The sequence below is a fragment of the Heteronotia binoei genome, chromosome 9, assembly GCF_032191835.1.
Source record: "Heteronotia binoei isolate CCM8104 ecotype False Entrance Well chromosome 9, APGP_CSIRO_Hbin_v1, whole genome shotgun sequence".
In the NCBI taxonomy this organism is placed as follows: Eukaryota; Metazoa; Chordata; class Lepidosauria; order Squamata; family Gekkonidae; genus Heteronotia; species Heteronotia binoei.
The window spans coordinates 106,209,137-106,223,437 of record NC_083231.1 but is presented as its reverse complement, the minus strand read 5'-3'; the positions used below and the strand labels follow the sequence as shown (position 1 = coordinate 106,223,437).

The following is a 14,301-nucleotide window of genomic DNA, read 5'->3' as shown; positions in this document are numbered from 1 at the left end:
CCCTACACTCAGGGCCGGCTCGCCTGCTAGGCAAACTAGGCAGTTGCCTAGGGCGCCAGCAGGTGGGCGGCGCCAAATGCCTAATTTGCTTGCCTCCCACCCCCGCTGCTGCTGCCCACCCCCCCTCATGCTTCTCCTGCCCCCCCCTGGTGGAATCAGATGAGTGCACTGAGGCTGGTCCTTACCGGCTTCAGAGTGGCTGGCATGGCATCTAATCCTTTGAAGAGCCCACTTCCAGGAAGGAGGGGGAGCGAAGTCTCCTCTTGTGGGATCTTCAAAGGACTAGATGCTGCACCAGCCGCATTGAAGCCAGTAAGGACCAGCCTCGGCACAGCGCAGCCTGATGGGGGGGAGGGGCGAAGGAGCACAGCGCTGCCTTGCAGCACCGCAAAGGAAGGGAGGGGGATGGCAGGGGGACAGTGAGGGGGGCGGGCAGGGAGCCTCTCCCATGTGGGGAGAGGTGGCATAAGCCTCCCCCCACTTGGAGAAGTGGTGGCAGGGCGGGCCCTGCCTACACAGCTGAGAAGTTTCAGCATGGAACTTACAGCATGAGTCAGGTTTGACAGGACTTGGGCTGGGCCATAAGAAGAAGAGAAGAGATTGGATTTGTACCCCATCCTTCAGTATCCAAAGGAGTCCCAGAGCAGCTTACAATCTCCTTTCTCTTCCCCTCCCCACAACAGACACCCTATGAAGTAGGTGAGAGAGCTCTGACAGAAACTGCTCTTGAGAGGAGCAGCTCTGCGAGAACTTGTGACTGACTCAAGGCTGCATCAGCAGGTGGATGTGGAGGAGTGGGGAATCAAACCCAGTTCTCCCAGATTAGAGTCCACGCTCTTAACCACTACACCAAACTGGCTCTTATAAGCAGTGTAACACGTAGTTAGGCCCTTCACTGCTCACCAGTGCAGGCTCACCGGTGTCTATGGGATTTTAAGTCAGTGCAGACATGCTAAGTCACAACAACAAAGACAGTAAAACTAGGAAACGTCGAAGATAGCAGGAAAAGAGGAAGACCCAATATGTGATGGATGGACTCAATCAAGGAAGCCACAGCCTTCAATTTGCAAGATCTGAGCAAGGCTGTTAATGATCAGACATTTTGGAGATCATTGATTCACAAGGTTACCACAAGTCAGAAGAGACAAGATGCCACATAACACACACACAAACTAGCCACAACTGATCACAAATGTGGCTTGTTTCTCATGCCCTCCGCTGGCTTCTGTTTGCATTCATGTATTCTGTTTGCACTCATGTATCCTCAGGAGGTGGTGGGCTCTCCTTCCTTGGAGGTTTTTAAAAAGAGGCTAGATGGCCATCTGATGGCAATGAGGGTCCTGTGAATTTAGGGGGAGGTATTTGTGAGTTTCCTACATTGTGCAGGGGGTTGGACTAGATGACCCTGGAGGCCCCTTCCAACTATCATAGAATCACAGAGTTGGAAGGGACCTTTAGGGTCATCTAGTCCAACCTCCAGCACAATGCAGGAAACTCACAAACACTTCCCCCTAAATTCGCAGGATCTTCATTGCTGTCAGATGACCATCTAGTCTCTGTTTAAAAACTTCCAAGGAAGGAGAACACACCACCTTCCGAGGAAGCCTGTTCCACCGAGGAATCACTCTAACAGTCAGGAAATTCTTCTTAATGTTGAGCCGGAAACTCTTTTGATTTAATTTCAACCCATTGGTTCTGGAGCTACCTTCCGGGGCCACAGAAAACAATTCTACACCATCCTCTATATGACAGCCCTTCAAGTACTTGAAGATGGTGATCATATCACCTCTCAGCCGCTTCCTCTCGAGGCTAAATATCCCCAGCTCCTTCAACCTTTCCTCATAGGACTTGGTCTGCAGACCCCTCACCATCTTTGTTACCCTCCTCTGGACCCATTCCAGCTTGTCTATATCCTTCTTAAAATGTGGTGTCCAAAACTGAACACAATACTCCAGGTGAGGTCTTACCAGAGCAGAGTAAAGCGATACCACCACATCACATGATCTGGACACTATACTTCTGTTGATACAGCCCAAAATTGCATTTGCCTTTTTAGCCACCGCATCACACTGTTGACTCATGTTCAGTGTATGATCCACTAAGATCCCTAGATCCTTTTCGCACATACTACTGCTAAGACAAGTCTCCCCCATCCTATAACAATGCATTGGATTTTTCCTACCTAAATGCAGAACTTTAAATTTATCCCTGTTAAAATTCATTTTATCGGTTTTAGCCCAGTTTTCCATCCTGTCAAGGTCATCCTGTATCCTGTTTCTGTCTTCTTCTGTGTTTGCAACCCCTCCCAAATTTGTATCATCTGCAAATTTAATAAGCATTCCCTCTATTCCTTCATCCAAATCTTTGATAAAGATGTTGAACAATACAGGTCCCAGGACAGATCCTTGAGGCACTCCACTTGTCACTCCTCTCCAAGAGGATGAGGAACCATTCACAAGCACTCTTTGGGTGCAATCTGTCAACCAGTTACAGATCCACCTAATGGTAACAGGATCCAAACCACATTTTACCAACTTGTCAACATGATAGTATGTGGAACTTTATCAAAAGTCTTACTGAAATCAAGATAAACGATGTCTACAGCATTCCCCTGATCCAGCAAGGTAATCACTTTCTCAAAAAAAGAGATCAGGTTAGTCTGACATGACTTGTTCTTGAGAAAACCATGCTGGCTCTTAGTAATCACATCCATTCTTTCTAAATGTTCCAGGACCGACTGTTTGATGATTCTATGATTCCAAAACAAACTCCCCATGAGATATAAATTAAGGAGTCAAGAGGAATCATGCTATGCTTTGTTGTTGTTGTTCAGTTGCACAGTCGAGCCTGACTCTTTGCGACCCCATGGACAAAGTCATGCCAGGCCCTCCTTTCTTCCACCATCCTCTGAAGTCTGCTCAAATTTGTGTCAGTAGCACTGTCCAGCCATCTCATCTTTTGCTGTCCCCGTCTTCTTTTGCCTTCTGTCTTTTCCAGCATCAGGATCTTCTCCAGTGAGTGCTCCCTTCTCATTTGGTGGCCAAAGTATTTGAGCTTCACCTTCAGCATCTGACCTTCCAGGGAACAGTCTGGGTAGATTTCCCTTAGGACTGACTGATTTGATCTTCTTGTAGTCCAAGGGACTCTCAAGCTTCTTCTCCAGCATCACAGCTCGAAAGCATCTATTCTTCTGCGCTCTGCCTTCCTTATGGTCCAGCTCTCACAGCCATACATTACTACTGGGAATACCATCGCTTTGACTATACGGACTTTTGTTGGAGGGTGATTTCTCTACTTTTTATTATACTGCCCAGGTTCGTCATAGCTGTCCTGCTTTGCTTATTTGCCCCAAATCTGGTTTCTAATTCTTTTTTTTCTTTTTCTTTTTTTAAAAAGCTCTTTAATCTCAGTTTGTATGGAATAAAATGCCAATTCATATGGGTTTCTGCCTTTCAATGCCACAGGAAACTGGAATTTGTTTCAAGTCAGGAATCTTTAATCACGCACTGCGCAAAAAGAGGAAGGGGAAAGATGGAGGGAAGCTTGCGAGCAAAAGGAAAGCAGCCTTGATGTTAAAAATACACTCAGTTTCATACCTCTCGTTTTAAAGGTGATGTTATCTTCCTGGCCCGGAGTCCCTCCCAATTGAAGCCGTTCAGCCACCTAACAGAGAAGAACACAAAGACCCATATACGGCAGCTTCACTGGTGGATTATCCTAAACAAAAGGCACATCTTTGCTGAAAGACAACTGCATTCACACTCTGGATTTCAGCTCACATAGAAAGAGGAACAAAAGCTGAGGTCCTGATGTACAGGACACTCCCTGAGCGCCTTCTTTCATTCTTTCTTTACCTGTGCCTCTTTATATCATGTATCCCATTCTTCAGGTTTCCTAGTCTCTCAGTAGGGTTTTGTCTAAAAAAAAAAAAAGGCATAATATGTTTCAGCATTTAGGAATAGTGTTACCTTCACTGTTACTTATTAGCTTCCTGGTACAATCTGAAGTGTTAGTTTAGTACCCTTAAAGGGTTCAGCACATTAGTAGAAGATACTGGATTTATATCCTGGCCTCCACTCCGAATCTCAGAGCAGCTCACAATCTCCTTTATCTTCCTCCCCCACAACAGACACCCTGTGAGGTGGGTGGGGCTGAGAGAGCTCTCCCACAAGCTGCCCTTTCAAGGACAACTCTGCGAGAGCTATGGCTGACCCAAGGCCATTCCAGCAGGTGCAAGTGGAGGAGTGGGGAATCAAACCCGGTTCTCCCAGATAAGAGTCTGCGCACTTAACCACTACACCAAACTGGCTCTTGTACTGAGAGCTTCACTCTGAGCAAGTCCACCACCACCTCAAGATCTGCTGGCTGGCCCCGGGGGCAAGACTGATGGGTTGTGACACTCGTGTGGCATCATGTTTAGAGTTTTGGACTAAGACCTGGGACAACTGGGTTAAAATACCTGCTCTGCTATGGAAGCTGGGCCCTTCACAACCTTTCAGTCTTAGCTAAATCTTGTAGGTTTGTTCTTAAATGTAAGCCAAAAGGCTAAGAGCATAAACCAGGGGTGTCGAACTCATTTATTATGAGGGCTGGATCTGACATAAATGAGACCTTGTCAGACCAGGCCAAGTGTGTCATAAAATGCAATGCCAGGAAACACAGATATAAACTTTATAAAGGGCACAAACACAATCAAAGAATTGTTTTACTTAAAATAAAACTTGCTTAAAACAGCAGCATGCTTGCTTTGATAACTGACACCACTTGCTCTGAATTGCTGCATCAAAAACTGGAGACAATGTTTGTGCTGTAGCAATCTTGAGTATGCTGTTCAGGTGTTGTTCAGGTGTGCATCTTTAAGCTGCAAACCTACTTTTGATTTATTGACAGAAATCTCATGGTCAATGCTTTGAGTCTAAGACCCAGAGGAAAACATGAAATGGCTGGGCATTGTGAACTTTTGTACATACGTTGCTTCTTGTGCTAATCAGGAACATGTGAAGGCACCAAAGCACAGACTATGTGTCTACAAAACTATAGTCTTCCCCAGAAAAATAACTACAGCTTCTATGTGACAGTGTAAGAATAGTGAGGCAGAAATGTATAGTGGTTAGTATTGGCCTACTATCTGGGAAGTCTAAGTTCAACACCCCCAATCAATCAAAGGAAATCAAAGGAAAATGTGAAAGAAAAATCAAAGGAAATGCGCTAGGCGAACTTGTTATGGAGTCTCTTCTGAATCATGAAGGCATCAATACAGTGAAAAGGGGGAGGCAAATCCAGTTGCACTCAGGAGAACTCTGGTATAACGAGCCAACACCACACACTCTCTCTTTTTGTTTGTGTGTGTGCTGCAAGGCAAAAAAGCTCATACCTTGAATAAAATGCTGTTGGTCTTAGAAGTGTTTTCTTTGTATTTCTCCCATGTGATCAATGGAGGGAACTGGGCAAAGGAAACTCTCCCTCTTCCCCCCCCTCCCTCCCAAAGGTATGAGGAGGGGGAGGAGCCTCAGCCATCAGAGGGAAGAGAGGCTTGGCTCAGTAGCTCTGCAGTATGATTGAGAGAGCCTGACAACACAGGCTATCTCAATCATACAGCAGAGATACAGAGCCAAGCTCCTCCACTAACTGGGACTCCTCCTTCCTTTGGGAAGAGGGAGGGAGGAAAGGGAAAGAGTGAAAGGTAGCTTTGCTTGGCTGCTTCATCACAGGGGACAAATAAAAAATGACTGAAGGAAGCAGGCAATAGCCAGTTGCTGGCAGGTCTGATCGAAGCCCTCTGGGTAGGGTTGCCAAGTCCTCTTCAAGTCCCAGCGAGGGACTTTCATGCGCATGCGACGAAATGTTCAGAATTGGAAGGCTGAGAGGCTTTGTCCTCATGGAGGTTTCTAAAGGGGTTGTGATTTGTCACCTCCCATCATTGCAAATGGCAATACCATTGCAGATCATATACAGACCCCTGCAAAAGTCAAGGGTTGCACAAAACATGAACCTCAGACATTTGGAAGGTTAAAACTCTATGGTATCTATGGTACCTATGGTATCTATGGTACCATAGAGTTTTACCTCCCAAATGGCTAGAGCTTCCAGAAAAACCACAGAGTTTTTCTGGAACCGCCTAAAGCGGCCCCGTGTGTGCACCACCATTTTGATGACATCACTTCCGGGTGACATTGCATCAGCGATGCAGGGAGAAGTTCCCCCTGCTAACCCAATGTGGGTTGGTGGGTTGCTAATCTCCTGAGCGGGGGATTCCCTGTCCAGACCAGGGGCTTGGCAGCCCTACCTCTGGGGGATGGATTAAGCCTGTGGGTGCGGACATTTGAAACCCCTGGCATAAACCCTTGGGGTCTTGTTCAGTGCATTCTGATGTAGGAAGCAGTACATCAAGAAAAGAGGTACCACACTGAGGTTCATGCTTTGTGCAACCTTTGACTTCTGCGGGGGTCAACACATGATCTGCAATGGTATTGCCATTTGCAGTGATGGGAGGTGACAAATTACAACCCCTTTAGAAACCTCCATGAGGACAAACAGCCTCTCAGCCTTCCAATTCTACACATTTTGTAGAATCTGTGGGTTAGATCCAGTCAAATTACCCACTGGTAAGAAAACGGAAGGAAGAAGTTTCCTTGGACCACCAAGCAGGCTAGGTTGGGGGTCGTGGGGACCTCCATGGACAAAAGCCATCTGGGATTTCATGAGGAGAGCAATCAGCCAAGATATGAGCAAAAACCCCCCAAAACCCTGGCTGGATCCAACCCACTGTGTTAAAATGGCTTAAAGACCTGTACTCAATTTTATGTCAGTTGCCTAGCAACCGGAATGAAAGGTTCAATGCAAACAGAGAAACCAAAGGGGCTCTCTCATATTCAGCTAACAGGAGGAGAAGAGGTAGCAGCTTAGCTCAGATGTAATGCGAAATCATGCTTTGCTGTGAATTAGATGCATGGGATCCTTGGGTTCCAGCACTCATTTGTCTTCTTCCCTATGTGTGGTCAGACAACTAAGTTCTTCTGGGTTCAGAGCATACGGTTCATAGAGAGCCACCTGGATGGAACTGACAAACGGTAGTATGTAACTTGCCTGCAAACCAAGACTCTGAAGTGGGAGTAAATTGTGGGGCTCTTCCGCATTCTCATTTTCATTGCTTATTTGTCCCTATTGCTGTTTTTTCCCCACATGTGTTTTGCTCCCTCTAGTGGCCGATTCAATATTACATCACAGTATGTCCTGTGCAAAACCCTGCAGATTTAAACTGCAGGTTTTTTATGTCAAATATACACCAATGTTGGAAGAGACTCATGGTGCAGAGTGAAGCCTCATGGCGCAGTACTGCAGTCCAAGCTCTGCTTGCGACCTGAGTTCGATCCTGGCGGAAGCTGGGTTCAGGTAGCCGGCTCAAGGTTGACTCAGCCTTCCATCCTTCCGAGGTCGGTAAAATGAGTACCCAGCTTGCTGGGTGGAAAGTGTAGATGACTGGGGAAGGCAATGGCAAACCACCCCATAAAAAGTCTGCCGTGAAAACGTTGTAATGTGACGTCACCCCATGGGTCGGTAGCAACTCGGTGCTTGCACAAGGGACTACCTTTACCTTTTTAAAATATATATATACCAATGTAATATCAAACTGACTGCTAGAGGGAGCAAAGCATCTGTGGAAAAGTAAAAAAGAAGAAGCAAATAGAAGAAGATATTGGATTTTTATCCCGCCCTCCACTCTGAAGAATCTCAGAGCGGCTCACAATCTCCTTTACCTTCCTCCCCCACAACAGACACCCTGTGAGGTGGGTGGGGCTGGAGAGGGCTCTCACAGCAGCTGCCCTTTCAAGGACAACCTCTGCCAGAGCTATGGCGGACCCAAGGCCATGCTAGCAGGTGCAAGTGGAGGAGTGGGGAATCAAACCCGGTTCTCCCAGGTAAGAGTCCGCACATATAACCATTACACCAAACTGGCTTAACCATTACACCAAACCATTACACCAAACAAGTTGACAAAATGAGAATGCCGAAGAGCCCATGGTCTGGTTTCCTGGATTGCAGGGAAAGTGAAAAATTAGTTTGTCTCTTCTAAAGCAATGACAAAGTTATGGTGTGCCATGAAAGAGGAGATCTCCAATTACTTGGCCACATGGGGGAAAGGGAAGAGAGGAGAGTATGCAAACTTGAGCTTGCTCATATAACAGCAAACCTTGGTGGTCCATTACATATAAATCTGCCTGTGACTCAGCTGGCCAGAATCTCAATAGGCCTGGGAAAAGATGGAGGAAAAGGTTCCTGTAGCATGCACAAATTAAGACCATCTTTCCTCAAAATGCATCACATGGATGAAGCAACTAGACAGTAAAAAGAAAGAATCACAGCATAAAGCACTGAACATTCCAATGGCCAGGGATTTTTTTGTAGAAGGATGTCACGTTCTCAGGGTGCAGGCAGGCAGGAGTCCAAGGTCAAAGTCCAGGAAGTCAAACAGGAGCCAAGCCACCAATGCAGAATCACAAACCGGAATCAGAAGTCAATGTCCAAAAGACAAAAAAATCAGGGTGCCAAGGAAATCAAGTAGGTCAGGATCAGGAAAGAGCATGGATGCAAGCCAGAGAATAGACTTGTTGCTTCCACAAGGTTACCAAGTCCTGGGTGGGAGCTATCTGGGAGTCTCAATCAGCCTGCTCTCTGGGTGGCAGTGACTCTGCTAGAACTCAGGGCTGAGAGATCTGAAGCATCTGCGTGCCTCATGTCTTCGCTCTGAAAGTTTTTTCCGGAGCCTGCTTCGAACTCTTGAGATGGGAGGAGGAGAGCTTGGAGGAGATTGATCGTCAACAGCTGACACTGGTGCCTGGAGAGTGATTGATGGGCCAGCTGCTGTTTGTTCAGCTGAGAAACTGGCTGGCAACTCTTCCAGGTCTGTTAACCCTTCCAGCTCTTCCTCATCAGGGCTCATGACAAAGGACCTCCTTTGCATATTAGGCCACACCCCCTGAAGTAGCCAATCCTCAAAGAGCTTACAATAGGCCCTGTACTAAGAGCCCTGTAAGCTCTTGGAGGATGGGCTACATAAGAGAGGTGTGGCCTAATATGCAAAGGAGTTCCTGCTACAAAAAAACGCCATGCCAATGGCAAGCACTAATGAAATATCAAGCATCCAGTTCACCTTGATCATTAACAAAACAAAACAAAACAGTTATATGCTGTTAATATCTGGGAAGCCTATCCAAACAGGAAGGTTGTACTGGACTAAAACAGGTAATGTGTGATGTTTGTAATGCAGTCTTTTTGATTTGGAGTGCCAAACAGAAAATGTAAAGCCAGCTAAAGCATTCTTCTCAAGCTTTTGTCCCAAATTGCCCTTCTCACCTGCAGAGCCGCCGAATCAGATCTTCAGGACGCTTTGATATTATTCTGGGAAAATCCAGTCTTTCAACGCCTTTTAGAATCAAATTGTAGGTCATCATCTGATCAACCCCCGAAAAAGGAGGACTGGAAGGAGATGTCACAATTCAGAAAGCGTACATATATATAAATTTAAAAAAAGAAAGAAAACAGAATGGTTGAGAAGAAAGAGGATGGTAAGGCTGTGAATTGTTTTTATTAGCAAAAAGCAAACTGCTGGGTCTGTGTTTTGATATACTTATTTTACTTTTGGTTTTAATTGTTTTTATGATGCAGTTTTAATTTTTAGAGAACAAAAACAAAGGGCTGCAAAGAGATAAAGGAAAAATAATGGTGCAGTGGGAAGAAATTTTTATTTCAAACGTTAATCAATTATTATTAATAATTAAAGTGATGGTATCGCTTTACTCTGCTCTAGTTAGACCTCACCCAGAGTACTGTGTTTAGTTTTGAGCGTCACAATTTAAGAAGGACAAGCTGGAATGTGTCCAGAGGAGGGCAACAAAGATGGTGAGGGGTCTGGAGGCCAAGTCCTCTGAGGAAAGGTTGAAGGAGCTGGGTATATTTAGCCTGGAGAGGAGGTGGCTGAGAGGTGATATGATCACTATCTTCAAGTACCTGAAGGGCTTTCATACAGAGGATGGTGCAGAATTGTTTTCTGTTGCCCCAGAAGGGTGGACCAGAACCAATGGGTTGAAATTAAAAGAGTTTTCAGCTAAACATTAGGAAAAACTTCCTGAAATGCTGATTGCCACTTTGGGGTCAGTCAGCAATTTTTCTTTAGGCCAGTTTAGCAAGGGATCATGGAGGTTTTTGCCATCTCCTGTGCATGCGTGTAGAAGGGAGGAGGGAGGGAGAGGTGGAAAGAAAGCAATTTTAGCTTTAAATGTCTTTTCCAAGCCAACCAACAGGGATGTGGGGGCTTCTACAGCCACATAATATGTGTAAAAGAGCCACATGTGGCTCCTGAGCCAGTTTGGCCACCCCTGGTCTAGACAGACCACACGCCAGCTGCTCTCTGAAGTCTCAGGCAGAAAGTGTTTCCCACCTACAGTTTGTGACCCTTCTAACTGAAGATGCCAGGAGGACCTTCTGTGTACTAGAAGTGTCTACATACTCCACCACTGCAACCCAATGAACAATGGAGAAAGCAATGAACAAAAATAACCTATTTTTGAAAACCTCTCTAGTCATAAAAGCTCCAAAAACAGTGACACCTGGAATGCGTAACCTGGCACTTACTTTCCCGTGAGCAATTCATAGACCAGTATTCCGAGTGACCAGAAATCCACACTGAAATCGTGTCCTTTATTCAGAATGACTTCAGGAGCCACGTACTCGGGAGTGCCACAAAAGGTCCAGGTCTTTTGTCCGGCCCCTATCTTCTTTGCAAACCCAAAATCAACCTTATTGGGGGGAAAAGCAAAATTCATGGGTTTTCTTAACCACCTGGTGACTGGCAACCCTAATCTAAACAGACATTATTTGGTCAACAATTAGCTTTGCAAAGGGGTCCCCATGAGATGGGGCATGAAGATAGCAGCCTGAGAGTAATTCCTTCCCACATTACAATTTTGCACAGGCAAATGAGTTGCAGAAACGCAGTGCAAACGGAAATGGTAGCAAGGAGAACCAACTATCAAGATGCGTGGGGATGGAATCAATATATGCGGGGAAGATGGATCCCTCAAAGGAAACATTTCTTCCTAATGCACGAGGGAAAAAGCAATCTGGGCTTCAGTGCGCTGGGACTCCAAGAATTAAACGCTCTCCAATTCCCCCTTTGGAGGATGTATCACTGAATGCAAAACAAGACTTTCTCTGCTGTAGGGCTATGCAAACAGTTTTTCATCTTATTTTGATTTTTAAACTTACCAGCTTTACATAGCCTTGGGCATCCAGAATTAAATTTTCCGGCTTCAGGTCCCGGTAGATAACACTGCTGCGATGCAAATATTCTACGGCTTCTGTCACACACCCGACGCAAAACTTTGTAGTGGTTTCATCGAAACTGCCTCTAAAATAGAGCGACCGGTTTCATTTTTATCTCTCCAAATAATGACCCTGCAAGTAGGGTTGCCAACCTCCAGGTGGGACCTGGAGATATCCCAGAATTACAGCTCATCTCTGGCCTACAGAGATCAATTCCCCTGGAGAAAATGGCTGCTTTGGAGGGTGTACCCCACTGAGGTCCCTGTCCTCCCCAGGCCCCATTCTCAAATTTTCAGAAGAACCTGGATCTGGTAGCCCTACCCCCCTACCCCCCACCAGTGGCCAGGGGGCCCGGTAACCCCACTGAGGTCCAATCTGGCAAAACTACACAATGCTGCTCCCCTTGCTCTTACACAAAGATTTATGTTATCATGCTTTGGTCATATCATGAGCAGGCAAGTCTTAGAGCAGGAAAAGTAAGCTTGGGGAGGGACAGTGGCTCAGTGGTAGAGCATCTGCTTGGTAAGCAGAAGTTCCCAGGTTCAATCCCTAGCATCTTCAACTAAAAAGAGTCCAGGCAAATAGGCATGAAAAACCTCAGCTTGAGACCCTACAGAGCCGCTGTCAGTGGACAATACTGACTTTGATGGACCGAGGGTTTGATTCAGTATAAGGCGGCTTCATAAAAGACAACAATGCTAGGAAAAGCCCAGACCTAGCTAGCCCAGGCAAGCCCAATCTTGTCAGATCTCGACAGCTAAGCAGGGTCAACTCTGGCAAGTACTCGGATGGGAGACCTCCTTGGAATACCAGCAGTCGGGAGGCAGGGGCAGGCTTTATTCAGCCACCTCCCTGAATATCCTCCAGGCCTCTAGTAGGGGTCAGTCACCAGAGGTCACCATGATTTACAGGTGCATACACACAATTTTTTTTTAAACAAAAATACCAAAAAGGAAAAAAAAAAATCAATGCTAGGAAAAGCTGAAGGCAGCAGGAAATAAGGAAGACCCAACAGGAGGTGGATCGACTCAATCAAGGAAGCTGCAGGTCTCACTTTGCAAGACCTGAGCAAGGTTCTGAATGACAGGACGCTGCGAAGGACATTCACTCATAGGGTTGTCGTAAGTCAGAAGCAACCTGTCAGCACATAATGCACACTCAATTCCAGACTGGGAAATTCCTAAAGATTTGGGGGTGGAGCCTAGAGGGCAGGGTTTGGGAGGTAAGGGTACAATGCCATAGAGTTCACCCACAAACGCAGCCATTTTTCTTCAAGGGGAATCGATCTCTGTAGTCTGGAGGTCAGTTGTAATTCTGAGAAGTCCCCAGGCCTCACCTGGAAGTTAGCAAATAAACACAAGGCATCCCGGTCTCTAGATGATACAAAACAAGATAGACCGTGCAAATCCCCAGCAAAAATAACATGTAAGTGTATTATATCGACTATTAAGATTGTATCATAATACAGTCACAGTCCATGAATGATCAAATGTAATTCCAGTACAGCGCAGAGTTCTACAGACACAGTCCCAAGGCTGTAAAAAAGTCCTATACAATTTCTATGAATGTTCTTCCACAGGTGTATAGGACTTCTCTTGAACAAAAAGACAAGCTTCCACAGTGGAGAAAAGGAACTCAGTGGGGTATATAATGCCATAGAGTCCACCCACAAAAAGAGCCATTTTCTTCAGGGGAAGTGATCTCTGTAGTATAGTGTAATTCTGAGAAGACCCCAGTGACAAGGGTCTTGACATATTGCAGAAATATAATGCTTGTATTGGGTCTCACTTTCAGAAATGCAGTTCTGTAACAATGTATGATTCACTTTGCTTTGCACTCCCTCCCTGCCGCATCGCTTATCTCAGTAACTAGTTAGGAAGCCTTTTCCACCAGCCTAGACACGGCTCAAGGTCAGACTGTTATGCTCACTACTGATATGGCGCACCTGCATTCCCAAGACTATTAAGTAATGCCCGCCAAATGTTCCCGCTTTGCTTTCCCGCGTTTTGCTTGAAATAGTAATGGTTAAAGATAACCTATAAGGAGGAGGACCCTGGGGGGGAATCCTTAGTCTTAGCAAAACCCTGTTTTGCCTCTACACCTGTCAGTGAATAAACCTGCCTTTTGAAATGGACTGTGTGATTTAGAAGAAGAATTGCAGATTTATACCCTGCCCTTCTCCCTGAATCAGAGACTCAGAGTGGCTTACCATCTCCCAACTCTTCTCCCCCCACAACAGACACCCTGAGAGGTGGGTGGGGCTGAGATGGTTCTCACAGCATCTGCCTTTTCAAGGCCATTCCAGCAGGTGCAAGTGGAGAAGTGAGGAATCAAACCCGGTTCTCCCAGATAAGTCTACACACTTAACCACTACACCAAACTGGCTCTCTACATCAAACTTACTGAACTGAAGGAGGGTCTTGACACCCAGGCCTCACCAAGTTAAAAAAAAGGACCAATCCTGCTTAGCTTCTGGGATCTGACGAGACTGAGCACACCTGGGCAATCCAAGTCAGTGCAATCGTAAGCACGTGCTATCAAGTCACAACTGACTTGTGGCAACCTCCCATGGGGTTTTCAAGGCAAGAGGTAAGCAGAGGTGGTTTGTCACTGCAAGGGCTTCTTTTTGTAGAAAAGGCCCAGCAGGAACTCATTTGCATATTAGGCCACACCCCCTGACACCAAGGCAGCTGGAGCTGCATTCTGGCTCAAAAAAAGGCCTGGTCACTGCCTTCCTCCCCATAGCAATCCCAGTCTTCTTTGGTGGTCTCCCATCCAAGCACTAACCACAGATGACTCTGCTTTCATTTCCAGGCTCTAATGAGATCAGGGCTCATCAGAAGAAGAAGAAGAAGATATTGGATTTATATCCCGCCCTCCACTCTGAAGAGTCTCAGAGCGGCTCACAATCTCCTTTACCTTCCTCCCCCACAACAGACACCCTGTGAGGTAGATGAAGATATTGGATTTATATCCCGC

At 46.1% G+C, this 14,301-nt stretch overlaps 1 protein-coding gene across 1 annotated transcript in view; it reads right to left on the bottom strand.

The window, feature by feature from the left end:
• The window catches only part of PRKG2 (protein kinase cGMP-dependent 2), a 110,658-nt gene that overhangs the window by 2,019 nt on the left and 94,338 nt on the right, over positions 1-14,301 (bottom strand). Inside the window, exons 14-18 of the mRNA XM_060247139.1 lie at positions 11,266-11,407; positions 10,633-10,796; positions 9,355-9,477; positions 3,855-3,917; positions 3,597-3,663 (exon numbers count right to left, since the gene is read on the bottom strand). Of these exons, the coding sequence (XP_060103122.1) occupies positions 3,597-3,663; positions 3,855-3,917; positions 9,355-9,477; positions 10,633-10,796; positions 11,266-11,407 (559 nt within the window). The remainder of the gene's footprint in view (positions 1-3,596; positions 3,664-3,854; positions 3,918-9,354; positions 9,478-10,632; positions 10,797-11,265; positions 11,408-14,301) is intronic.